We start from the raw sequence: 27709 nt of genomic DNA, 5'->3' as shown, positions 1-27709 counted from the left end.
GAGATGAAAGACAAAGTTGGATCAAATGTTTTTATTCCAGTTGGAGAAAAAAAAAAGGTTTTGCCCTATTTCAATAAGTCTTCCACAATAGTGCATAAGTAAGTAAAGAGAGAAACACATCTACATAGATGGCATCAAAAAAAAGCAGTTGCAAATCAGCTTCATTCTATTAATAATCATATGGAACCCAGACAACATTCGTCCCATTGTTAATGTCCTTCATTCAAACCATATGCTGTTCTGTTTCAACATTACAAGTTAAAAACTAATAGAAATTCAAGTTGAATTCCTGAAAATGGCTCTTCATCAAGGCAGCATCTTCGCTGACATCCTCCCTTTTCCCAGGGTGACTCTGAAACAGATAGCTAGTGTGGCCAGTCACACTTCCAGGGCTGTGACTTGGGTGCTTTAAGACATTTTCCTAACTTTTCACATCCTGGAGGGGCCCAGTTCTGTTAGTGAAAGAACCCACAGAAAACATTTTCTTATACATTCATTCACCTGAGCTGAACATGATTTACATTATGTTCTCCAAGGAAACCACATGGGGGAGCTGATGCTACACATCTCACATTGATGTACAAACTGTGCTTTAGCAATGAGCATACACAGCAATGTTTCTTTTTAGCTGTTTTGTAAAAACCAAAACCAATGAGACAAACACTCCCTAATTTTTCCAAAAGCAGCTAAAGTCCACAAAACATTGCTGGGACAAAAGGTCCAAGAATCACACTGCTGTGTTTTTCCAAAATAACAATAAGAGAGTCTATTATTTTACAAACAAAGGGAAAGAAGATAAATCTGGTAAACAAATCTGAAATTGTGTCCACAACGTTCACTGAAAGAATTCAGCGTTATAAAAGATAGAGGAAACGAGAAAAGGTGTCACTACAGCAAGCACTTCGTCAATTTATTTTCTAAAATAATTTTCTTTGAGAAAGACACGGAGATGTTAACAGCGAAAACAAAAGCCACAGAACAATAATATGACATAAAATGTATCATGTATCATATTTTTAAAACTGGTTTCACATGGGGAATGGACATTCTGTGAAATATTGATCTTACCATGACAGCCATGTCACACATATTGAGCTGGGGCACACCTGGTACCAGACCCTTCTTATGCTTCTCTACCACTGCTGTGATCCGACTCAGTGCATCCTGGTACTCCTTAGTCACAGCACTGCAGAGAAACACTCAGACGTAAGTAGTTGTGCAAAACACTCACCACACATACAAACATAAGTCAGGCAATATTGGCATATGGCCACAACATCTAGAATTACAACAGCACAGTAAAGGCATGCAACCACATCTTGTATTCACACATTAACACACACACACACAGATTCACCTAAAATGTCTGAACAAATGCACATGGCTCTCCAATCAGAGCGTGGTCAAGGACAAACTCAGTATTTCACTTTCTTCCACACACCACACCAATGGCGTGGTTATACAATTTAACACAGAGAATAGATGTCGGTCACAGCATATAGACAGATGACAGAAGGTCACTGCTCACACAAATGCACATGCACACACAAAACACAGTAGGCCTACAATATAGACCAGTGTAAAACAATCTCTGTATGATTAGTAAAACATTTTCTCAGAAATCGGTTTCATAAATCTGCAGCTTTAGTCTGTGCTCTGCAGCCTAAAATGACTATCTATTATCATTGTATGACACCTGCCTGCCTTTAAACAACTGATATAATCCATAGCGAATGTACACTAATGACTGAACGCTAGTTTAAAGCCGACAAGCTTAACTCATACGAGAGCCTTTTGATAGCAAACACACCTATCAATTCATGCACAAGCGTATACACGCACACACACTGCCCCTTCGGGGCTGCCCTCAGCAGGATGGGCCATGTTTCCCATCCCCTGTCTCTCAATTATTCTTGTTGGACACGGCGGAGCACCTCTGTGCATTATTCTATTCAGTGTGTAAAACGCAGAGGCCCTGAAGTGTTTCAAAGGAACACTGCTCTGTCTGCTCTCAATAGGACCTGTAGGGTTAATGGGCTCTGTGTGTTTGGGGGGGGGCGTGGGCGGTTGGTGGCGCGACACGTGGATAGACAAATATCACCAGTGCAATTACACCCATAATACAGTCGCAAGCAGCACCTGTGCCAGCTCCATCTCCCCCGCCCCTCCAAAGCCAGCTCTCTGATTGGCCCCTGGGGAGGGTGTGCGCGTGTGCGAGGTGAAGTGTCAATTAGTATAATAACCCTAGGCCCTGTCCGGCTCACACCCCCCCCCCCCCTCCCAGAGGGCAGTGGGTCTTCCGCCACACAATAGCACCTGCTCCCCCCCCCTCCCTCAGTCTTTGCTAGTCCTATATTCACACCCTCTGCTCTCCCACCTTCACTACTCTACTGCTCCAGTGTTCCCCCACCCCAACTCATCCTTTAGGTCCTTAACAAGGCCATGGCGGTCTAAACTTACCATCTGCTCTCCGCCTTCGCTTGCTGGTTATTTCTTATGGTTGTGTGATGACGCAATACTGTGCAATGACTCAGAATCACAACATACCACGGCCTAGATCATATCTTTAATGAGTAAAGGTTTCTATAGAAACAAGTGTTTCATTTCAGACAAAATTTCACTATGTATGTATTTGAAATCACAAATTCTGCTTCATGGACCAAAGACAATATCTTGATCAAAATGAAGATTTCAATACCATCCTATCTGTTTCTCTGCTCTGTATTGATCACTGTGATTCGTTTTCAGATAACTTCTGAAGCTGCTTTATCTCACTAAATATTAGAACCATACATCAGAGCCAGACCAAACGTAGTCTGCAACACAGGCGGCTGGTGGCACCTTAATTGGGGAGAACGGGCAAATAGTAATGGCTGGAACGGAATCATGGAATGGTATCAAACATGGTGGTTTCCATGTGTTTGATTCCATTCCATTCACTCCATTCCAGCCATTGTTATGAGTCGTTCCCCCTCTCAGCAGCTTCGTGTGGTGTGCAAAGTGTACGCTCAGCCCTTTTGGAGTTAAGACTATTCTTTGTCTATGCATTGAGCACCCTAACCCTAAAAATATATAGATAAAAAATGTTTATTTCTCTCCTCCCTCTCCACAAATAAAGAAAACCCCAGTCAGCACAGCCTCATTATCATTACTAGAACCCTTAGCTCACTGGTGTTAAATAAAAAACTGGAATAATAATAATAACGCTGCATGCAAATGAACTCTTTTGATTTATAATGCATGACACCCAGTGGGAAGGCAGCATTGCTCAGGTGTGTCACTACACTCTGATTAGTGATTCATAACCCCACTGGTAGAGCGAACCCACACACACAGGCAGGCATCAAGCAGAGGGAATTGAAGAGACAATCAAATACCTCAGCCCTTTCTCCTCCTCCTGTGGAAATTGAGCAATTCGGGTGAAGACTATTGATTGGGGGCTGAAGTGGTTGTCGGCAGCAGATGAGGCCAGAGTGTGCAGGGCTGCCTGCTACATTAGCCCGAGGCAGGCTGGGACTTAAGTGCTCAGCACAGGGTGACGAGGGCCCAGGGGAAGTGAGCCGGAGCAGCAAGAGGCAGGGCTAAGTCCAGTCCCACTGGGACACAGGCAGGGAGAACTGGGCTGTCTTACTATACACTGGACCCAGTCAGCCACACCTTCCCACTATTAACCACAGGAGTCATGTACCACACCAATAGAAGAGGACCAATAAGAACAATTTCATGTGCTCATGTACATGTGTACAGTCTGAAAATTCACTGACAATCGGAAAAATCTAAATCTATATGTCTCACAGCGGTAGAATGCTGATCTCTGTGTGCTTGTGATGGTCTTGTTATTGTACATCAATGAGAAACACAAAATATGAAATATCCTAACTCCGAAATGAATGGAAAAGCATCTTCTGTATTCCCCTGGATTCCTGCAGCAGGTCTCTAGTGAGTGTTTCCATGTATCCTAAGAGGCTGGGACAGTGGAGCGACTGCCTGGGCAGCGTGTGTTACTGCTGTAGTATCAGCCTGCCACACAACTGAAGGTATGTGTGCAGACAGGCCCTACATCATCTTAAGTGGCTCTTTAGGTGCAGACAGAGATTAATGATGGCCAGCCGGTCCAGCTGGGTGCCCAAGGAGCACATGGCCAGCAGCCTGCCTGACACACAGACAGGAGAGAGGGAAACAGAGAGAGGGAGGAGGTGGGAGGGAGGGCAATGGGGGTGGAGGGTGACTGGGTATCATTACTGGGGCTGGAGAGATGGGGCTGGAATATTGTGACCTCACAGACCACCCCAATGACCCCCACCCACTTGGAGAAGGGAGAGGGGACGCAGGGTCCTCTCTCCAGGTGCCAAACCAGCTCCTCCTCTCCAGAACTCTTGGACACGACCAAATAAACGCTTCAATGCATTCAACAAAACACTGCTATAGATTTTTCTGTTTTTAATTATGCGGAATGAATAGAAGAGAGCCGAGATGAGATGGGCTGATCAAAAACAACATGAATGTTTAATTATTCCATCTCCCTTCAAGTGAAAAAAGGAGTGTGGGAGAGATTAGGAGGAGAGAGTGATAAAGTGAGAGAGGAAGAGAGAGAGAGAGAGAGAGAGAGAAAGAGAGAGAGAGAGATGGTAAGGGAGGGAGCCAGCCAGAGGGTGTGAAACAGCCTGGGGGACAGGAGCTAATCCGACTGAAGAAAACATTAAGGAGAATGAAGACGGATCAGAGAGAAAGCTAGATAATAGGAAATTGTATTCCCTCATCAAATCATTATGAAAACTATATGAATGTGTCAGGCTTTTGTTCATCTATGAGTGTCTTTGGCGATAAAAAAAGTGAAGTAAAAAATAATAATGCCTCTTTTGTACTCAAGGCCATTTTTGTCCACATTTTTACACCATCATTACCATCACTATTCTAAATCAAAACGAACGCAACATCCAACTGTTTTTTTTTTACACAATTTTAACTATAGATACGGGGTCATGTTCGATTGAACACAAAAGTCCATTAAACAGCACTCTCGATTTATACAAGAACAATTTGTCTTGCAATATTAACTTCTGGCAGTGGGTCTGAGGCAAGAAAGCGAGCTTTAAAGAGCTATTTGCAATCACAAAGAATAGCGTTTAATCAGCCAGTCTGGGGCTGCACAGATCAATCTTCAGTCCTCACCGTGCCTCTTTCCCACAACTGGATCAGTATTGACCCTATAGATCCTGTCCACCAACATCCCACAACCCCCTCCTCCTCCTCCTCTGCTCTTGTCTTCTCTTATTTAACCAGAGGCCTGCTGTTTGCTGAGCTGTGTGCAGATTGGCTGGCCAACACCAAACCCGGTCTATATTTCCCTTGCCTTTCACTTTACGTTCAGTACAATCGAACAGTACACCAGGGAATCTTTGTTTGTTTTAGTGAGCACTCACCTGATAGGGTATTTCTCCCCGGGGTCCCGCCCCAGGTGGAAGATGAGTGGCTGCATGGTGTGTTCCTGTTGGGTGTGGGTGGTCACGCCTGCCACCTCTTGGCCTGGACAGAAGTTAATGCCCTGTTAGAGTGGACACATACATACACAATATATCTTTAGCTCCTAAACGCCCACTTCATAGAGGACAATGGAGACTGCGGTGGTAACAGATAACCTACTTCAACTGACCCTGAGAAAGTGCCCTTGAAAAGAAAATGCAATTAAAAAGACAAAATGGATGGCAAGATGCATTGTGCTGTCAATGATGTCCACCTACAGACCGACCCAATCACTGCACACCTGACCCTGATGCAGTCTCTGTTTGAAGATATGGAGGAATCTGTGCAAGGGAGCGGAGTGTAGATGTGTACAGTACATGGTGTATAGTGTGTGTGACGATATCTGTTTAGTATATAGTATCATGGCTTTCTCACCTCAAACCTGTCAACGTGTTCTCTCTGCCCTGGGGCTACGGTATGCCTGTGACTGTTACCTACAGTTTAAGTCGGATGTTTACATACACCTGAGCCAAATACATTTAAACTCAGTTTTTCACAATTCCTAACATTTAATCCTAGTACAAATTCCTTGTCTTAGGTCAGTTAGGATCACCACTTTATTTTAAGAATGTGAAATGTCAGAATAATAGTAGAGAGAATTATTTCTTTCAGCTTGTATTTCTTTCATCACATTCCCAGTTTGTCAGAAGTTTACACACACTCAATTAATATTTGGTAGCATTGCCTTTAAATTGTTTAACTTGGGTCAAACGTTTTGGGTAGCCTTCCACAAGCTTCCCACAATAAGTGGGGTGAATGTTGGCCCATTCCTCCTGACAGAGCTGGTGTAACTAAGTTAGGTTTGTAGGCATCCTTGCACACACACACACGCTTTTTCAATTCTGCCCACAAATTTTCAATGGGATTGAGGTCAGGGCTTTGATGGCCACTCCAATACCTTGACTTTGTTGTCCTTAAGCCATTTTGCCACAACTTTGGAACTATGCTGCGGGTCATTGTCCATTTGGATGACCCAGTTGCGACCAAGCTTTAACTTCCTGACTGATGTCTTGAGATGTTGTTTCAATATATCCACATAATTTTCTCCTCCTCATGATCCCATCTACACTGTTCCAAAAAATAAAGGTTACACTAAAATAATACATCCTAGATCTGAATTAATGAAATATTCTTATTAAATACTTTTTTCTTTTCATAGTTGAATGTGCTGACAACAAAATCACACAAAAATTATCAATGGAAATCAAATTTATCAACCCATGGAGGTCTGGATTTGGAGTCACACTCAAAATTAAAGTGGAAAACCACACTACAGGCTGATCCAACTTTGATGCCAACTCCTGGACAGTCTGTGGTGCGAGACATGATGTCCCAGATGTGCTCAATTGGATTCAGGTCTGGGGAACGGGCCAGTCCATAGCATCAATGCCTTCCTCTTGCAGGAACTGCTGACAGACTCCAGCCACATGAGGTCTAGCATTGTCTTGCATTAGGAGGAACCCAGGGCCAACCGCTCCAGCATATGGTCTCACAAGGGGTCTGAGGATCTCATCTCGGTACCTAATGGCAGTCAGGCTACCTCTGGCGAGCACATGGAGGGCTGTGCGGCCCCCCAAAGAAATGCCACCCCACACCATGACTGACCCACCGCCAAACCGGTCATGCTGGAGGATGTTGCAGGCAGCAGAATGTTCTCCACGGCATCTCCAGACTCTGTCACGTCGGTCACATGTGCTCAGTGTGAACCTGCTTTCATCTGTGAAGAGTACAGGGCGCCAGTGGCGAATTTGCTAATCTTGGTGTTCTCTGGTACATGCCAAACGTCCTGCACGGTGTTGGGCTGTAAGCACAAGCCCCACCTGTGGACGTCGGGCCCTCATACCACCCTCATGGAGTCTGTGCAGACACATGCACATTTGTGGCCTGCTGGAGGTCATTTTGCAGGGCTCTGGCAGTGCTCCTCCTGCTCCTCCTTGCACAAAGGCAGAGGTAGCTGTCCTGCTGTTGGGTTGTTGCCCTCCTACGGTCTCCTCCACGTCTCCTGATGTACTGGCGTGTCTCCTGGTAGGGTCTCCATGCTCTGGACACTATGCTGACAGACACAGCAAACATTCTTGCCACAGCTCGCATTGATGTTCCATCCTGGATGAGCTGCACTACCTGAGCCACTTGTGTGGGTTGTAGACTCAGTCTCATGCTACCACTAGAGTGAAAGCACCGCCAGCATTCAAATGTGACCAAAACATCAGCCAGGAAGCATAGGAACTGAGAAGTGGTCTGTGGTCACCACGTGCAGAACCAGTCCTTTATAGACCTGTTGTCTATTCCATTTGCACAACAGCATGTGAAATTTATTGTCAATCAGTGTTGCTTCCTAAGTGGACAGTTTGATTTCACAGAAGTGTGATTGACTTGGAGTTACATTGTGTTGTTTGTGTTCCCTTTATTTTTTGAGCAGTGTATTTTGTGAAGTATACCAGTCCCTCCTGCAGCAAAGTACCCCCACAACATGATGCTGCCGTTGGGATGGTGTTCTTCGGCTTGCAAGCGTCCCCCTTTCTCCTCCAAACATAACAATTGTCATTAGGGCCAAACAGTTCCATTGTTGTTTCATCAGACCAGAGGACATTTCCCCTAAAAGTACGATCTTTGTCCCCATGTGCAGTTGAAAACCGTAGTCTGGCTTTTTTAATGGAGGTTTTGGAGCAGTGGCTTCTTCCTTGCTGAGCGGCCTTTCAGGTTATGTCGATATAGGACTCGTTTTACTGTGGATATACAGTTGAAGTCGGAAGTTTACCTACACTTAGGTTGGAGTCATTAAAACTCGTTTTTCAATCACTCCACAAATTTCTTGTTTACAAACTATAGTTTTGGCAAGTCAGTTAGGACATCTACTTTGTGCATCATACAAATTTTTCCAACTTATAATTCACTACATCACAATTCCAGTGGGTCCAGCATCTTCACAAGGTCCTTTGCTGTTGTTCTGGGATTGATTTGCAATTTTTGCACCAAAGTGCGTTCATATCTAGGAGACAGAACGCGTCTGCTTCCTGAGCGGTATGACGGCTGTGTGGTTCCATGGTGTTTATACTTGCGTACGATTGTTTGTAAAGATGAAGTGGTACCTTTAGGCGTTTGGATATTGCTCCCAAGGATGAACCAGACTTGTGGAGGTCTACAATGTTTTTCTGAGGTGTTAGCTGATTTCTTTGGATTTTCCCATAATGTCAAGCAAAGAGACAGAGTTTGAAGGTAGGCCTTGAAATACATCCACAGGTACACCTCCAATTGACTCAAATGATGTCAATTAGCCTATCAGAAGCTTCTAAAGCCATGACATCATTTTCTGGAATTTCCCAAGCTGTTTAAAGGCACAGTCAACTTGACTCCAACCTGTGTATGTAAACTTCCGACTTCAACTGTATGTGGCTACTCTATCTGCCAGTCAGAATGTGGGGCCATGGCCTGTTACAATTGTCCTGCCGACCCCCAAAAGTGTGCAGGCTTGCTCCCCTATTCCCCCCCCCCCTTCTCTGGGGTAGCAGCCTGGCTCTGACAGAGGCTGATTGAGTCACAGCCCCCTCCAGACCCCCTGGGGAGACCTCTCAGGTGTCCTTGTGAGCAACAAGACTAATATTGAGAGAGCACTCATCTGTAAGGCACTCTACAGACTCCCCTCTGGGACCACAAGCAGCCTCGCTCAAAGGAGCACAGGCACACCTCACTTCAGTACACTGCATAGTGCACTATGATCCAGACTTGCCCACATAGTGTCCTGAAGCAGTCTCTGTGCTTTGGTCTTAGAAATGTAAAAGAGCCTAAATCTCCTTGAACTGTGAGAAAGCCCTTTTAATCTGTATCCAAGAAAAAGACACAGCAGAACTCCATATCTCTCATGGTATTAAGATAGCAGATCGTACAGCAATGTTCTTTTAAATATGGAGTAAAGTAGCCTGCATTATAAGATGAGGGGAGGAATCTAGGGACATAAAATGGAATGCAAAAGTAGAATTTTGGTTTCATATTTTCCTCAAAGAAAAATATTATATAAAGAGTCATATTAAATGTATGCTACCCACCAAAGATCAGGCAGAGCAGATAACATCAGACACAGACCGTTCCCATTCCCAACACACCTCACACCATTACCACACCATCCAAAAGAGTGTTTGATGAAATCCACTTAACCCTGTGAAATGTCTTTTTTGCACATCACCAAATCTCTTAGATTTTACCAGACAAATCACAGTAGAGCTCATGGCTATTAAGCCATAATTGAATATCAAGTTCAGAAAGACACACCATCCTTGTTTTATTTTTTACTTCACATAAATAGTAAATGCACAACATTACTTACAACTGGTGAGAAAATAGTAAGCTTGAATGATGGAACAACGTTTCAGCACAATATTCAGACCCATTTAAAACTGCTTGAAATAAAGAGTGGTTTTTCTGTGTGATGGATGCTCTCGGGTGAGATGTGAAGGTCTAGGGTCATTGTAAAGCTCTGAATGCATGCTGCCCATTCTGGTGAAGAACCGACACATTAACTCTCAGAGTCACAGCTTTGGAGACCCAGAGCCTCCCCTTCAAACCATCTTTTGCTCGCAGACACACACATTCATGGACACACGCACACATACCAATCGATAGGCAACACACAGGCAATCAGACGCCATTATTTGTGAAGTTCCACTCCAGTTCACATGAGCTGATAAAGGAGGCTGCTATTGATTCAGCGGCCCTCTAGGAGAGAGCAATTTAAGCAACCGATGGGGCATAATGCAAACTTGCACGTTTGAAACAGAGGTTTCTGAGGGAGAGGAGCAGGACATATTTTAAAGGGTGCCTCGAGAAGGAGAGAACACATTCTTACTTCTCAGGGCACAGGAGGGGAGAGCAGGATACTCAGCAGGAGGGGAGAGCAGGATACTCAGCAGGAGGGGAGAGCAGGATACTCAGCAGGAGGGGAGAGCAGGATACTCAGCAGGAGGGGAGAGCAGGATACTCAGCAGGAGGGGAGAGCAGGATACTCAGCAGGAGGGGAGAGCAGGATACTCAGCAGGAGGGGAGAGCAGGATACTCAGCAGGAGGGGAGAGCAGGATACTCAGCAGGAGGGGAGAGCAGGATACTCAGCAGGAGGGGAGAGCAGGATACTCAGCAGGAGGGGAGAGCAGGATACTCAGCAGGAGGGGAGAGCAGGATACTCAGCAGGAGGGGAGAGTAGGATACTCAGCAGGAGGGGAGAGTAGGATACTCAGCAGGAGGGGAGAGTAGGATACTCAGCAGGAGGGGAGAACGCTCCACCAGCGACAGCCAGTGCTGATTAATGATAGTACTTTGGTGAAGTGGGGTGTCCTCATTAATATTCATTAGCCACTGATGTACACAACAGCCACTTGATGAGCTGTTTTCAAGATAACACTGACTACCAAATGTGTGTTTTTATAGAGCACTGTGGATGGCTTGCTGAGGATGTGGGGATGAAAGAGAGAGAGACAATGAGAGATAATCTACAGTCAGAGAGAGAACGAAATACACACTACAGTCAATAAGAGGGACTCACCTGGTTAAACTCCTCCCACGAGTTGCTCCACGTCCAATAGTGGGCCTTGTAAGGCCCAACCCTGACTGCCATCATCTCATTGCCGCGGTAATAGAAGATGGGCCTGTTGGGTGTGAAATGGGATTGGTGACTGCTGGATTCCTGTGATAAGCAGCAGCCCTCTCTCAGCTCCAGAACCCCCCCCCCCCCCCCCCCTGTGCTGCAGTGCCTGGCCCTCCCTCGCAGGCTCGCGCCCCACCACCACACTGCCATGGCTCATCCCATTATGTGCTTGGTGGAACACCTTATCCACCAGGGTGGTCCCTCTCCCTGGGCACCAGCCAGCAGCCTCCTTACAGGGGGCACCGCCGCCGCTGCTCTCCCAAAGCCTACATCCGCCCGCCCATCTTACAGCAGGGGCACAAACTCCCAAAGTACCGTGACCAGCAGAGGGCATAGCTGACCTCATAGCCAAATCCCAACTTCAGACTTGCATGTGATGAAACTCTTATTGAGTGGTCCATGATTTTGCTGGTCAAAGTTCAAGTTATGTGTACCGACCAAGTTAGGAGGGCAAGTATACAAACAGTATACAGAACACATCATATTCATCACCTTATCTTACATGAATGAATCCCGCTGACAGGGCCATTTAAGCCTCGTTCAGCTGCGAGTTCTAACCTGTTGATGAGTGTGTTGTTATGGAGGACAGGGCTGAGGTCCAGTCCATCTATGAGCCTGTCGTCTGGACCACTGAGGCCTGCCACAGACAGACTGGTGCTGAACAGATCCATCACAGTCCCCAGCTGCTGGCTCACCTGGAGATGGGAGAAAGAGTCCTGGTATTGAACCGTAACACACTGGAATTCAAACCCAGATAGAATCTCATTGTCTATGGGTGCTGACATGAAAGTTTAACAGCGATTGTTGCAGGAAGTTAGATGGCTTGCATGGGCATCCATACGTACCGGATCGATGCACAAACTGATCAATTTCATTACAAATACTAAAACTTTGTTCCCCAAATTACAACACTTTATTTGCTTTAATCAATTAATATCCTGTCAAAATGCTTGAGCGTCTCCTCCAAAGATGTGGTGAGTGTCCATGTCAGGACCGTGAACAGCGAAACGCGGCAGCCTTGTGAAGCGCAGTGATCAGAGCAGGGCTGGGGAGCAGAGAGAACTTCTCAGAGCAGAGTGATTCACACTACTGGGAGGCTGTGATACACCCGAAGCCTGCAGAGACACCAAGAGATCCCTCTCCATGCATGAAACCCAACACGACAGCACAATGGCCAACAGTGTGCACGCGCCCCCTATGAAAGCCCACCATTTCAGCGTATTGGGTGGAGTGGAGGTGGGGGGGGGGGGGGGTCCTGATGATGCATTTCTTCAGTCTCCTCTATAATCTGCGCTCGCAGGTTTATTATAAACCTCACAAACGCCTCTGTAAATTAGGAGAAAAGGGGGAGTGAGGAGAAAGAGAGAAGATGAGGCCCGGGCGAGTGCTAGCTATTTTATCTCCCTTCCACAGTCCCTGTGAAAAGCTTTATTTTATTTATAAACTTTGAACTATTTTCAGATAAAATGCAATTTTTTCACTGTCATCCTTGATCTTCCATTCCATTCTCTCCTGAGCAGCCCTTTGAGGGAGACTGCACGCTCACAATCAGATAGTGCTATCAGCCCAGAGCAGCTGCGCCGCCATGCTCCTATCAGCTGCCTGCACACACTACCAAAATGATTTCCTTTTTCTCCCGCAGCCACTGCACCAGCCAGAAAGGGCCCCGCAACACATTCCGTTATCTGCACTCTCACGCTTAACACACACACGATGTAAAAAAAAAAGAGAGAAATCAAAAAGGATAATTAATGAAGTTGACTACCAGGTAGCACAGACAACCCTAAATCCTCAACCAAAAAAAAGCTATCCATTAAAAAAAAAATTTTTAAAGTCTAAATAGTTGAGACACCATTTCATTATCTCCCATTTATTTCCATTTACACTTTTCTCTCCATTCTGTATATTTCTTTCTGTATTTACTCTTATTGTCAGCCTTTTGTCTGTGTGGTTCTTGGTTAAACCCTGGTGGTAGTTATCTGACGTGGCAGACCTGCTATCCCTGTCTAACGCACTCAGGCTCCGTGTCTCCCAGCTGATAAACACAACAAAAGGGATTGTGACGGTGGCAGCAGCAGCAGTGTTGGGGGAAAAAGCCCTCCCTTTCCCCCTCCATCCCAGCCAGCCTCATCCCAACGCGGCCCCTCAGTCACCAGGGGAATGTGAACCTGTGCCCGGCTCCCGCCGCCAACCCCATCTCTCTCATTCCAACACATCTCCCAAAACTCGCTCTGTCCCTCAATATTAATAACAACTAACACTTTCATTAGTGCTACGTGCAGTACAGTCACGATGGCATGCTAGATTTATCTACACACGGATTAACGGTTTTTGTTAGTTTAATCTATCAAATCACTGTGCAATAAGACTGTGGCGTTCACACGGATTGTAGTAATCGAGTCCTCTTCCTCTGTCGAAGATTATTTTAATGAGTGTGAGAATGTTAGAAGATAACTTTACCTAGCCTAACCTGAAACTGGACCAACCAAACCTATGACTCCTATCAGTGTGTCAGCTTCGTCAATGATGAGGTGATATGATATATGTATAACAGCTGTAGTTTTTAACCTGAAAACACATTTCATCTGAAACGATTTAGAGTAGGCCTTGTTAATGTTTGCTGGTCCCCGTACCAACAATCCACCTAATAAAAGCGAGGTGGCACGTGTGGCCTTCCATTATGCACAGCGTTTATGTTCAGGGCTTATGAAACTGTTCAATGTGCCGATGAACAGATATGTTTCAGCACCGCACAAAGCAACAGAGAGGGAAATCATCTCTTTGGCCATCCTCCCCAACAGCAGGGAGATGAAACGAAACCCATACAACAAAGCTGCTTTGTCAAAGGAGCTAGTCCCATGTATTCCTGCCCAATCCACAGAATAAAGCCACAGATGGCTTTAGGCAGGGTTCCCCAACTGGCGGCTCGCGGGCCAAATGTATTATTATATTATTTTTTATTGTTGAACATAAAAAGACTAAAAAACAAAAACAAATCAGCTCCAAGTGATTTTTAATTTTGGAAATCTATAGAGTATTCCCACGCACAATAGAGAGATGTATGAGATCGTATACAAAATGTAAGCAAGGTTTGAAATTATTATGTTTTAGTCAAATATTATATCTGTTTGGGCTTCTTGCGGTCAATATGCCGTCTAGAAATGATTTGTAATTATGTTGCGGCCCCCTGACCATCCTCTCAAGACAAAATCGTCCTGCGGCTGAATCTAGTCGATGATCCCTGTTCATCAGCATAACAGCGGTGCCTCATTCACAATACTCTGTTCTCAGAAGTGTTTCATCTGCAGTAATTTCTCTAGTTAACCCACCAGCAGGTGCTACAGACAAACGTACATAGAGGTTGGACTGTCATGGCACTGCACCAGCACACCAAAGACCCTGCATACAAAACCCTCCCTACCTCCCTGGCACTGCCATCTTTTCCAGAAGAAACCCTGTAGAGCACTGCACCGGGTGCACCCTTCCCTCTCTTCTCCCAACCACCCCTTTACTTCTCTTTTTTCCTGTCCTTTATCCTGTGCGCCTGGCATATTCAGATACAGAAGCCCTCATTACAGCTCAATCCAACCTCAGCAAACACACAAACAGATTAGCCGCTTAAGATGCTCCCAATCCCCCTCTCCCTCGCCACTCTGCAGCGCTATCAGGCCACAGCACACCCCTCCGATATGAGCCGGGGGCAGGGCTTACTTCAGCCTACAGACTGCTTCCTCCGCTCGCTCCTCCAGAAAAAATCCCTCTGCGCCACAGCCCCGTGTCACAGCTGCCCCTAATACAATTAAAAGTCATTTGCAGAACGCACAGGCTTAGCGGATCAGGGGGAAAGTCTTCCTCACAGCCTCACAGAGGAGGAAGACAGGAAAGGGGGGGGGTAAGAAGATGAACCTTGCCACCTCACAAAAGTATTTGACAAAAGTCCACACTTGCACACACATACACACCCACATGCGCGGACACCCACACATTCAAACAAACAAAAAATGGTGTGTTTGTGTTTGCAATGCCAGCACCTGAGGAGAGATGAGGTGTGATGATGTTGAGGACATTGATACACAATTGAAAGAAAGAACTACAATGATATGAGAGAGACGATTATTGAAATGACTAAGTGTAATTACTTTCTAATGTGGTACCTGTCTAAAAACCCAGCTGCTTACAGACATATAGCAATTCAGTGTCTCACAGCTGTGTGTAAATACCAGGAGATGCTCCCCAACTCCAGACAAGTAGAACACCTAGAACCTGGAGATGTTCCAGACAGGTAGAACAGAGAGAAAGCGAGTTCTCACCGTGCCTGCTGGGATGTGTCCAGGCCACCAGGCGATGGCAGGTTCCCTCATTCCACCCTCAAACGTAGTTTCTTTCCCACAGAGAAATGGGCCGTTACTGCCACCTCAGGGGACAGAAACACATCACTCACACGCTAAGCACCATGATAAAAGAGATTACTAAAACAACTTACTTTAAACACAACTGAAAGGAGCCCCAAACAAAGAAAATACCCACACATACTACTCATAGACATAAGAGTACATTACTCACATCTATCCATACAGGCATGTATACAAGAACTGTAAGAAAGATGCATGGAATTGCATTTGTTGGTATCAAGAGTTGAGAGATGTTGTGCAGATCTTACTCTGCTTGGGGCCGGACATCACTGCGGCCCCGTTGTCCGAGGTGAAGAACACAAAGGTGTCCTTGTCGATGCCCAGAGCACGCAGCCAGGCCAGCATCTGCCCAACACTGTAGTCCAGCTCCATCACTGCATCACCGTATCTGCAGTACGCACACAAGTCCTTCAAACTACAGTATGTCAGGAACTTCAAATGCACAATCCCAACTCACCATAGACAGACAGACAGGTATGTGTAGACACTAGGGCTAGGCAAACCCATCAACCAAGCTACATTATTCTAGAAAACATGGAGGTAAATTAGGTATTTACTAAAAATCATTTGATATTTAGCAACAAGAGTTTTCACACAAAAAACATGGACTAAAAGCCTGTTGGAAAAAAATTGAAAAGCATTCCATCTCAGTGTGAGCCACCTATCCCAGGCACCTGGCTAACACTTTTCATCTCTGATCCATTTCTCTGTCAACAAAAACCTCATTTGGCATTCTGAAGAAATGCCTGCTTAGTGAGGCCTGAGTATTCACAGAGACTGAGAGGAATACTAAGTGACCTGAGCCCAGACGAGCAACACATCCCTTAACCCTCACCACTACCACAGAGGGGCAAAGGGGTGTGAAAAATCAACATTTAATTGACAATATCCTCAGAGCAGGAAACAGGTTTTTTCTTCTCTTCATTATTACAATATTTTTCTCATTTCGATTTTGAATCTTCATGTTGATACTGTGATTCTGTTCTTCCAAGTGGCATCTAATTCCGCTCACGTTTCCAGGTGTGAGATGAGAGATTGATCACCAAGTAGAATACGCAGTGGCTCATGCTAATGACTTTCCCCACCCCGTAACACTGCTGCAGGCACAGCTCATCCACTTCACACATTCACAAAGCCCCTAAATCAATGGCCTAAGACCCAGAGATTCAAGCAGAGTTTTAAAACAACAAGCCAGTTTGGTAAACATTGTACAAAAACAGAAATACTGTACCGGGGTAGAAAATCGTCAAGAGAAATGTACTAATTAGGTCCTATAATAGCCAGATCAACAAAGCCAGCAATGATACAGGTTAATAACCAAGAGAGTGTCCAAACTCTCTGCTCTGGGAGAAACTCTCCATGATTTGTCAGCAACATATCACATGTCTCTGTGTAAGACTTTGCAGCTAAGTGTCATTTTCTAGATATGGCTTTATTATTGACATTTTATGATTGTAGCTTCAAGTGTTGTGATCGTACCGCCCCCTCTGGCTCTTCCCCAGGAACCGTTTTGAAGCGTAGACCGGAGCATGCGTAGCATCCGCTGCCCAGTAGAGAAAAAATGGCCGCTGGGCCATGTTTTGGTGAAATATGAAGTCAAGGCCCTCCTGGAAGGAAAGAAATTAGATTATAGTCTGCTATCAGACCAGACGCCATCCAGAAAATTCACTACAAAACTGACAGAGAACAGTAGTGTAATGGGAAGATTTAAGATGAATAAAGTTCATATTCAGTGAAAAGTAATTAACACAATGCTTAGCATATTATCATTTTCCCCTTTATATAATACAGATGATTTCCAGTGTTCTATTTGGGACACTAATTTGTGTCTGGGTTGATGGGTCACTAGACTTGATAGTGAATGTTATGGATTATTCTCATATCTGTTCATGGTGATTGGCGCCAGACTGGAGGTACAAGGACAGAAGATATGGATTGTCATTATATTCTCTGACACTGCGATTCTGTAGCAGCTGATGTTGTGACTTCCTACCTGCCTCTCGGTGTTTACAGAACATTGGTGCTGTGAGATTAGAATATAAAGGGCAGGTAGGGCATGCTTAGAGAAGGGCAATGCTTAGAGAAGGGCAATGCTTAGAGAAGGCCAGTTAGACATTTTCTCCGCTTCTGTGCTGGAGTCATCTCCCTGTGGTAACTGATAATTCAAATGGATTGATTTTGACTGACTTTATCAATGACTGGTCTCCTTTTCCTTCACCTGGAAATTCCAACAACAAGTAGTATTTGTAAGGAAGAACTGGGACAGACGTCTGCCACTCAATCACTTTACCTCCAAGTAGATTTGTGTAAGGTTAGATTCCCCAGTTTTCTTATCGATCCCAAACTCCTCATAGTATCTAGAAAACAAATGTCGGTCATTAGTTTCCGTGTCATCTACATAAGTACAATAGTTATTAGTTTTCAATGGGACTCATACACAACACTATTTAATAAACAATCCATTTTATTCCAAAAACCCAGCAGTAGACTTTGAGAAGCCCGTCCTCCCAGGCTGTGATTAGAGGGAAGTTTAGAGAAGCAGATTTGAGAAGTCTCTGAAGAGCAGGGGAACTGTTATGAGATAGTACTGAAGCGTGGAACGGTAGACGCAGCAGCGCCCGCCGTCTCTCTCATGCTCGGGCTGTTCCAGGTGTCCTCACACGCCGCCAACGCAACCTGCCGTCTCCTGGGTGCGTGTGTGTGCGTCTGTCCAGGCTCAGGCACGCTATGCTGATTAAACCCACGGCTAAGCGCAAAAAGCGCCCGCCTGCTAGCGCCAATGACCCCGAATACACATATGCCTGTTTTGGGGAAAACAAATGGGCGGAAAATGGAATACACAAGCGCAGCTGGTACAGAGAAGAGTAAAAAAAAAACGATCCTCATTCAGAGGAGCCAAACACTGAAAGAGTCCGGGAGAGAGGATTTTTATGTTTTCTGTTCTGTGTGAGTGAGTGAGAGTAGGAGTGTGTGCAGGGTGTGTGTGTGTGTATACCTTCCCACCATCTGAGAGTTGTTATAGACCGGGACATTAGGCCTGTCGCTGCTGTTGTAGGGACCGAAGTGGCAGTTTGGAGCACCAAACCATTCATCAAAACCATGCTCCAGAGGTAGGTGGTGAGCTCTGTGGCCAAGATGCCTTAGGCCAGGACAAATGATGGGGGAAGGAGAAACACAGAATTAGAATTGTCACTATTGTTACCACTTCAAATTAGATCAAAATGAATGGTGCCCACCACTTGCCGATGATCTTGTTGACGTAACCCTTCTTCTTCAGTATCTGTGGTAATAGAATTTCATCCCTTGAGATCCCTCCTACTATCTCCTGGGGTGTGTAGGCTGCAAAGGTCAGGGGTGACATTAATTTGTGTGGCAAAGCAGCAAGGAACGTATAACTCAAAAGTGAGAGTTAGAGCTCACCATTCCTGGCATGGGCATTGGTGGTATAGAATCCATTCCTAACTGGTAATCGTCCTGTCAGAAGTGAAGCTCTGGCTAAGAGGATAGGATAAGAGACATCAATATCATGTTTTGATAAACAATTGAAATGATCAGCTGAATGCGTAGTTAAAGTGGGAGAGGCTGCATGTGATTTTACATAAAGTTCCACAGTATATAACTAGTTAGATCCAGGTTAAGCAAGCATTTTATCAAGAAGCAGTGCGGCTTGGCAGGGTCGTGTTTCGGAAAACAGATGGCTCTCGACCTTCGCCTCTCCCGAGTACGTACGGGAGTTGCAGCGATGGTATAAGACTATCACTACCAATTGGATATCATGAAATCAGGGAGAAAAAAAGGGGGTAAAAAATGTAATAAAGAAATAAAGGGAAAAAAATAACAAAAATAATAATAAATAAAAAAGTATGTGCAAAGCTGTCATCAAAGCAAAGGGTGGCTACTTTTAAGAATCTAAAATATATTTTCATTTGTTTAATACTTTTTTGGTTACTACATGATTCCATGTGTGTTGTTTCATAGTTTTAATGTCTTCACTATTATTCTACGATGTAGAAAATAGTCAAAATTAAGAAAAACACTTGAATGAGTAGGTGTGTCCAAACTTTTGACTGGTACTGTATGTATGAACCAAGTTGAGCTTTGCATTTGGGTTTTGCATCAGGCTATATTTTCAAATAAAAATATATACACTACCGTTCAAAAGTTTGGGGTCACTTAGAAATGTCCTTGTTTTTTTAAAGAAAAGCACATTTTTCATCCATTAAAATAACATAACATTGATCAGAAATGCAGTGTAGACATTGTTAATGTTGTAAATGACTATTGCAGCTGGAAAAGGCTGATTTTTAATGGAAAATCTACATTGGTGTACAGAGGCCCATTATCAGCAACCATCACTCCTGTGTTCCAATGGCACATTGTGTTAACTAATCCAAACTGATCCTTTTAAAAGGCTAATAGATCATTAGAAAACCCTTTTGCAGTTATGTTAACACAGCTGAAAAATGTTGTCCTGATTAATGAAGCAATACAACTAGCCTTCTTTAGGCTAGTTGAGTATCTGGAAAATCAGCATTTGTGGGTTTTATTACAGGCTCATAATGGCCAGAAACAAAGACCATTCTTCTGAAACTCATCAGTCTATTATTGTTTTGAGAAATGAAGGCTATTCCATGCGAGAAATTGCCAAGAAACTGAAGATATCGTACAGCGCTGTGTACTTCACCCTTCACAGAATAGCGCAAACTGGCCCTAACCAGAATAGAGAGAGGAGTGAGAGGTCCCGGTGCACAACTGAGAAAGAGGACAAGTACAATTGAGTGTCTAGTTTTAGAAACAGACGCCTCACAAGTCCTCAACTGGCAGCTTCATTAAATAGTACCCGCAAAACACCAGTCTCAACGTCAACAGTGAAGAGGCAACTCCGGGATGCTGGCCTTCTAGGCAGAGTTCCTCTGTCCAGTGTCTGTGTTCTTTTGCCCATCGTTATCTGTTATTTTTATTGGCCAGTCTGAGATATGGCTTTTTCTTTGCAACTCTGCCTAGAAGGCCAGCATACCGGAGTCGCATCTTCACTGTTGATGATGAGACTGGTGGTTTGCGGGTACTATTTAATAAAGCTGCCAGTTGAGGACTTGTGAGGCATCTGTTTCTCAAACTAGACACTCAATTGTACTTGCCTCTTGCTCAGTTGTGCACCGGGGCCTCCCACTCGTCTTTCCATTCTGTTTAGAGCCTGTGTACGCTGCTCTGTGAAGGGTGAAGTACACAGCGTTGTACGGGATCTTCAGTTTCTTGGCAATTTATCGCATGGAATAGCCTTCATTTCTCAAACAATAATAGACTGATGAGTTTCAGAAGAAAGATATTTGTTTCTGGCCATTATGAGCCTGTAATTGAACCCACAAATGCTGATGCTCCAGGTATTTAACTAGTCGAAAGAAGGTCAGTTTTATTGTTTCTTTAATCAGGACAACAGTTTTCAGCTGTGCTAACATACTTGCAAAAGGGTTTTCTAATGATCAAATAGCCTTTTAAAATGATAAACATGGATTCACTAACACAATGTGCCATTGGAACACAGGAGTGATGGTTGCTGATAATGGGCCTCTGTACACCTGTGTAGATATTCCATTAAAAATCAGCCATTTCCAGCTACAATAGTAATTTACAACATTAACAATGTCTACACTGCATTTCTGATCAATTTGATATTATTTTAATGGACAAATTCTAAATGAAAAGGACAATTCTAAGTGACCCCAAACTTTTGAACGGTAGTGTATATAGGAGCTCACCCTGGATATTGTGATTAAGCCACGTACCATTTCAGTATATGATTACATTTCTAATTAACATTCAGTGGCTGAATCCTCTAATACCCTCTCCGTGGCGTTAATTCAAATAGCCAGGTATGATGCAGTTGGCTTCCTTCAGGCACTCACATCACACACACATATATGAGATAAGCAATTGATTAAGTCTTATTTGCTTAAATATTAATTAGAAAAAAGAAAAGGGTCGATCTATTTTGCATAACACGTTTATTCAAATTCCCAAATTAGGTATAATTAGCATATTTCAATAGTGTATTATCCCTATTAGCATAATGAGTCTTCTCCCCTCTATCACCCAGACACACACAGCTTAGGCTTCTGATGTATGCGTCACATTGTTTCAAAAGGTTTTAGAAGGATGCCTGCACCTACCACCAACCTCTCACCCAAATCCCACTTAATCACAGTGACGTTACCATCACTGCAACTATTCCTCTTCAATGACAATCACAATATTATTGAATTGTCATCATTGATTGTTGCACTGACAGTCAGGTTCTTATGCATGTGGTGCCAATTCCTATCCAGAATTGGTACCACACTAGCTATTCAGACATTGAATTCCTTATGTCTTTATAATCAGTGTAATATGTTTTTTTTATATCTATGAATTGAAGAATTGAGATTTTAATAAAGTATGACATGTAGTTGACACTCACATGGAGAGCAGAGGGGGTTAGCTGTGTAGAAGTTGGGGAACAGCATCCCCTGGGCAGCCATGGAGTCAAGGTTTGGGGTCTCCTTGGAGGGCTGGCCAAACACTCCCAAATCTCCCCAGCCCATCTAAAAACATTAGAGGAACAAGCTGTCAAATGTTAGTGGATCCTTATGCTATGATAAGCAGCCTTTACGTTAGAACACAACATCTCAAATAGAGTTGCAGAGAAATGGTTAACATTTCCTGACAGAGACCAAATACAAAGCATATTTTGGCATGCTGTGTATTATTGTATGTCAATATATTTCAAGTATACGTGGTATATAATCAGAGAGGACACATCCAGTCATGTCAGCATTCCATTTGAGTAAACATGCTACAGATTGTCTCATCACCCAAAAGTAACACTCCCCAAACTAAAAATGCATCAACATCTTACGTCATCCATAAGAATAATGATAATGTTCGGAGTCGACTTGTTTGAAGGAGTATCTGCCCAAAAACAACATATTAAACTACAAAACAATATCAAAGTTTGAATTAGACAGACATCCATTGCAGAAAGCAAGACGAAGAAAGCGATGAGGAAGTATCACATGATAACACATTCAGGAAGCACATGATGATTTCTCATTGTTTGCTTTCACGAGCTTTTTTAGCGTAACACTTGCGCATATTCAAGTGGGTTTAGCTGACTTTACTACCCGATGTTGACACGCTTAAAAACACAAGTCCCGTTATTTTCCATTAACATTTACACAAAATTACGGGAGAAATTGAAGTTATCTGGCTTGTCTTTAAGCGAGCACACACAGTCACGTGATACGTCTTGGCAGGCACAGCAGGCATAATTCCAAGATGGCGGTCTGTATAGCTGTCATCGCTAAAGAGGTAAAATGAAACAAGAATGCTATTTACATCGACATTTGATGGAATGTAATTTGCATCTATTTTTTATGTACTAGCCTCCAATGGGAAAGGGGGATACCTAGTCAGTTGTACAACTGAATGCATTCAACTGAAACGTGTCTTCCGCATTTAACCCAACCCCTCTACGAACCTGAGTGGTGACTGTGATGCTATAAGGCTAGGTAGTAGCTTGCCAGCTGGGCTAACTAGTTAGTTAGCTAAATTGAGTATGGTTTATTTAGAATTGACTAGCTAGTTAGTAGCCTATGTCGTAGAGTTTACTTGAGAGATGAGCATACAATAATAATGCATCAAGTCAGACTTCAGAATAAAGGTTCAGACGTAGCTCGCTATTCGTATTCAATTCAAATGCAGATCAGTGCTGTTCTTCAATCTTGGTCCAAACCAAAGGTTGAGTTTTTTAAAATTCTAGCCCAACACACCCAATGTTAACAAACTAGCTCATCATTAAGCCCTCGGGTGTGTTATTGGGCTAGAACAAAAGATTGCACACCCTCAACCTGTGGTCCAGCACCATATACATTCTATCTGCAAGTATTTGGCCCGGTTAACTTTTGTTATGAATTGAGGTTTTATTATGGAAGGTTGCACCAATTCATTCTCTATTCTGTTAGAACTATCCTCTGTTCATCCGAAGTGTACCCGTACAGAATGAACTGAAGTTCCACTACACGGTGCATACCTCTCTGGATGTAGTGGAGGAGAAGATTTCAGCAGTCGGCAAAGCAATGGCAGACCAGAGAGAGCTTTACCTTGGGTTGCTGTACCCAACGGAGGACTACAAAGTGTATCCTCATTTGATATGGTATATTACACTATCAAATTGTATGTATACTCCTTTACCAACATACCAGATATGGCTATGTGACAAACTCGAAGGTGAAGTTTGTCATTGTCGTGGACTCATCAAACACAGCTCTACGGGACAATGAGATTAGAAGTGTAAGTCAACCCCTGACTCTGTAGGTTACTCTTAATGGCTTGCAGGGGATCTGGTTTTGATGAAACTACTTGACAGTTATTCTTTCCTTCAGATGTTCAGAAAGCTACACAACTCATTTACTGATGTGATGTGCAACCCATTCTACAATCCTGGAGACACCATTCAGTCTAAGTAAGCTACCCCCACTACATTGTTACTTATGTAATGGTGTATATCAAAATTGCTATAATCATTGTGATTTCCACCTTTTTTTCCTCCAGGGCCTTTGACAGCATTGTGTCTGCAATGATGGTGCAAGCTAGCTGATATTGTCCTCCCGAACATCTGTACATAATTTCCAGAAACCCTTTACATGTTGCCTCGTGTATAACAATGAAATAAACTGTCCATCAGAACCTCCATTTCAAATAAGCACTCAAGTGTAATTCATTTATTCATTTCTAAAGCAAAAGATGGTTGACAAATTATATACAGCGATAAACATTGCTTCAAGTACATAGCAACCACTCAGTCGCTCAAACTGCCAATTGCATGTCAATATAGTTACAAAAAGAAAGCCAATCACACCAAATGTTATCATTTGTGTTTTACAACAACTATACTTACAAGCTCGATAGCCACACCAACAGAATGAGTGATCTGATCAAAACATCCTTTAAAAAAAAAAAGTATCTGACATGGCAAATGGCTGTGCATTCAAAGTTATTGGGGTAAATAATGGCACAGAAACTGCTCAATAAATAAAAACAACACCATAGGCACAATCTTTAACCGTATTAAGCAGCAAACCAAGGCTGGCCTCATCCATTTCCCCTACAATAAGAGGACAAAATGGCCATTGCAAAGTCTTTCTTGTTAGGATTAAGTTGCAATAACTTTTTATAGAGACAAACAAAATTTGCCATATGAATTAATTCAATGAGGTTGAAATCTGCTTTGCTCTCGATTTCTGCCCATTAACATGCATTGAAAATAATTTGCAAATGAGTAGAGTAGAGACGAGCAAGACACGATTTCCTGAAATTCTCATTCCATGTTGATATCAAACAATAACTTGAATCCAGACGTGATTCAGTAGTGTTGCTGCGGGTGCATGTGTCCACTGTGCCCCGGCCCAGAGTGGTCAGTGGGTGGAGTTATGAGAAGAAGGCATGGGTGCCGTTTAGGGCCCTGCTCACGGTGCTCAGGAACCCCCCAGTGTCTCTTCCCAGCTGGGGGCCCGTAGGGGTGTGGTGAGACTGACCTGGCAGGGCCAGTATTGTAGCGGAACCTGCCTTGTTGATACCCATTGTATCTGGGTGGGTGGAAACCTCGCCCCCTGGATCGAGCACCTCTGTGAATCCCCCTGTCTGTGGTGCTGATTCCTGGCATGTTGGTCCTTTTAGGCAATACCTGCAATGCAAAGGCCACAGAAACATCCTACTAAAAGACCTGGAATCATAATTAACAGGGAAACTAAATTCTGCTCAATTTATTCATGAATGTGCAACTATCAAGTGTGTTTTGAGTTTAGAATTCAGGTTTCCTTTCCTACTAACCTTTATGACTCTGTCTCTGAATACCGTCTCATCCAGGCTCATGGCAGTCTGCACTGAGTCCCTGTCATGGAACTCAATGTATGCAAAACTGGGAGAAAGAAAGTCATTAACAATTTGAGTATGTGATTGTGTATAAGTTAACAGAACATACAAAATGTCCAAGAAACAAATAAAATGGTGCATAAACCATGTAATTGGACGTTGCATTGAAACTGAGGTCCCACATGATGGGATGGATAGTTAACCTCACCCCTTGGGATGGCCAGAGAATTTGTCACAAAGGATGGTTACTCTGTTGACAGGACCACAGCCATTGAAATGGATCTCCAACTCATCTGCAGTGGCACCATACTCCACCTGTTTAATGTCCATAAAATATCATGAGTCTATGCATGAGGACCCTCGGTTACTGTGTGGATATCGTATCAAATGTGAATTGTGTATAACTTGACATGAATGCTAAATGTAGACATTAATTTAACAAAAAATAAACCTTACATTTCCCACATAGACAGATCTGTTGTCAGCATCTATCCTTTCCTCATGGGTCATTGTATAGAACATTCCTGCTGTTTTGAACAGAAGAGAACACTGGAGCATATTGCTTGCACAGGACAGAAATTGAAAGACATTAAACACAAAGCAACTAATTACAACACCAAGAGGAACTGAGGACTAGTTAGATATATTTTCATCAAGAGGAGTTTGCAAGACGACAGCCCCATTCCGTCAGAGGAGGGGATAATCTGAAATAGGCTGCCGGGCCTTGGGCAATGATAAAAACCTTCTGGAACGCTGCGGCTCACTGCTCGTCTCATTGGGCAATGATGAGGCTCATGTGAGCCACACCGTGTCAGGCCAGCCCAGCAGATGGGCTCAGGTGTGGGCCAGCTGGCTAGGCTGAACAGGAGCTCACCTGCCTGGATCTGCCTCTCTGTTGCCTCATACTGCACTGCTCTCAGCCGCTCCTCTTCCTCCATCTCTTGCACCCGCGCCTTGATAGCTTCAAGCTCCTATATGCAATGGGAAATGACAAAACATCTGAAATACGCATTGTCATAAGGGGTAGTGTAGGCATATGCAGTATGAAACCATAAAAATAATAAAACTTTCAGACAACATAAACACATGTCTGAAATGTTTCAGATAAGAGCGCCTTGAAGTTTCGGATGCCTAGCATCTCAAGTGGCCTATTTGAACAGCTGTTTTAAGTTGTTGTTTGAGGATGCAATTATATTGTTGTTCAGAACCACACTTGCTGCTGCCACATTACGCAGGCGCGCGAGACGGTGGATGGATATATTGTGGCAAGATAATGCAGTTTAAACCTACAAAACTGTCATATCAATCAGGTAACATAGGTAGAACATAGACGTAGCATATGTGCTGCAGTAATAATACAATAGGCTATCTGGAATATCCTTTGACCCTACGTTATGTAGCCTACAATCAATTGCGCATTCAAGAAAAAAAAACAGTAGGCTAGCCTGCAATTTGTATCACGCAAGGCCAAATACAATTATCTTATGTTTTCTTACATACCGGGTCCTCCATGTAATGATCTCCCGTGAGCTCGCCTTCTATGTACATATCTTGCCTTTGCTCCGCCATATTCAGTGCTCAACAGCAGACACCAAACCCATGCCCGCAGACGCCACTTCAATCCCCGCGACGTCGCTCTCTTGTAGCCAGTAGCCAGTCCAGTGTAGAAGACTCCAATGCAATCGATGTTTTTTAAAATCACTTCTCCGATTTGAATAAGGTTAATAAATGTAGCCTATATACGGAAGTTTGTTTGGATTAAATAAAAATATCTTCCCGCGGACGGAATCTACCCACGCCCTTGTCAATAGTGGTTGCTTACCTGTCTGTCAAATATGACGAGAGGGAATGTCAATTAATTGTCACCTGTCTGTGCATCACATGGTTGTGGGCTTGCCCCATCAGTAGTTGGATTGGCATTTTATGAAAATAAATCTATAAGGTATCATTTTATTTTCATAAATGCATTCTCGTGTGGTTTCAATGTGAACTGCTATTGACTACAATGTCAGGATAAGGGGACTTGTCCAAATGCTGCCCATACCTCATGCTGCCCGTAGACAACTGTCCCCCTCTATGGACTATGTGAAATATAATGAAAATAACAGTAGAAAGCCTGTTGTGGTCTTTGTCTATGGTTTACGCTAATCTTAACCAAACGGATTTCCGACCCACGGAGGGTGCCTAAATGTCTGAAGTAACCTAAGCCTATTGGACTCAGTCACATGTGTACTT

At 43.7% G+C, this 27709-nt stretch overlaps 3 protein-coding genes across 9 annotated transcripts; 1 reads left to right on the top strand and 2 right to left on the bottom strand.

The window, feature by feature from the left end:
- Positions 1-16: 16 nt before the first annotated feature.
- galns (galactosamine (N-acetyl)-6-sulfatase) lies at positions 17-22785 on the bottom strand. 4 transcript variants are annotated; one of them, XM_046346195.1, is made up of 14 exons: positions 22461-22783; positions 22023-22146; positions 18989-19063; positions 18805-18907; positions 18564-18707; positions 17859-17925; positions 17048-17175; positions 15817-15956; positions 15467-15570; positions 11715-11851; positions 11055-11157; positions 5424-5545; positions 1069-1186; positions 17-452 (listed from the first exon to the last, which is right to left on the bottom strand). In XM_046346195.1, exons 1-14 carry the CDS (start codon positions 22575-22577, stop codon positions 366-368), a joined length of 1569 nt encoding a protein of 522 aa, XP_046202151.1. In that variant the 5' UTR covers positions 22578-22783; the 3' UTR covers positions 17-365. The 4 variants fall into 4 exon arrangements, 3 of the variants coding, with proteins under 3 accessions (XP_046202151.1, XP_046202152.1, XP_046202153.1); XR_006838461.1 differs by lacking the exon at positions 17-452 and having other exon boundaries at positions 5424-5526; positions 22461-22784; XM_046346196.1 differs by lacking the exons at positions 17-452; positions 1069-1186; positions 5424-5545 and adding an exon at positions 9794-10014 and having other exon boundaries at positions 22461-22785.
- Positions 22762-24302, top strand: LOC124033837 (trafficking protein particle complex subunit 2-like protein). Of its 3 annotated transcripts, none has more exons than XM_046346200.1 (5): positions 22762-22912; positions 23566-23738; positions 23806-23893; positions 23986-24065; positions 24155-24302. In XM_046346200.1, exons 1-5 carry the CDS (start codon positions 22880-22882, stop codon positions 24198-24200), a joined length of 420 nt encoding a protein of 139 aa, XP_046202156.1. In that variant the 5' UTR covers positions 22762-22879; the 3' UTR covers positions 24201-24302. The 3 variants fall into 3 exon arrangements, with proteins under 3 accessions (XP_046202156.1, XP_046202158.1, XP_046202157.1); XM_046346201.1 differs by having other exon boundaries at positions 22799-22912; positions 23602-23738; XM_046346202.1 differs by lacking the exon at positions 24155-24302 and having other exon boundaries at positions 23994-24047.
- On the bottom strand, positions 24296-27403 carry LOC124033835 (embryonic polyadenylate-binding protein 2-B-like). 2 transcript variants are annotated; one of them, XM_046346199.1, is made up of 6 exons: positions 26975-27403; positions 26349-26445; positions 25931-25998; positions 25683-25789; positions 25433-25520; positions 24296-25286 (listed from the first exon to the last, which is right to left on the bottom strand). In XM_046346199.1, exons 1-6 carry the CDS (start codon positions 27041-27043, stop codon positions 24966-24968), a joined length of 750 nt encoding a protein of 249 aa, XP_046202155.1. In that variant the 5' UTR covers positions 27044-27403; the 3' UTR covers positions 24296-24965. The 2 variants fall into 2 exon arrangements, with proteins under 2 accessions (XP_046202155.1, XP_046202154.1); XM_046346198.1 differs by having other exon boundaries at positions 25931-26001; positions 26975-27392.
- Between the last annotated feature and the right edge of the window lie 306 nt (positions 27404-27709).

Source organism: Oncorhynchus gorbuscha, linkage group LG04, assembly GCF_021184085.1.
Source record: "Oncorhynchus gorbuscha isolate QuinsamMale2020 ecotype Even-year linkage group LG04, OgorEven_v1.0, whole genome shotgun sequence".
Taxonomy (NCBI): domain Eukaryota; kingdom Metazoa; phylum Chordata; class Actinopteri; order Salmoniformes; family Salmonidae; genus Oncorhynchus; species Oncorhynchus gorbuscha.
Note: the sequence above shows the minus strand (reverse complement) of the source record. Positions and strands in the feature narration are given on the sequence as shown.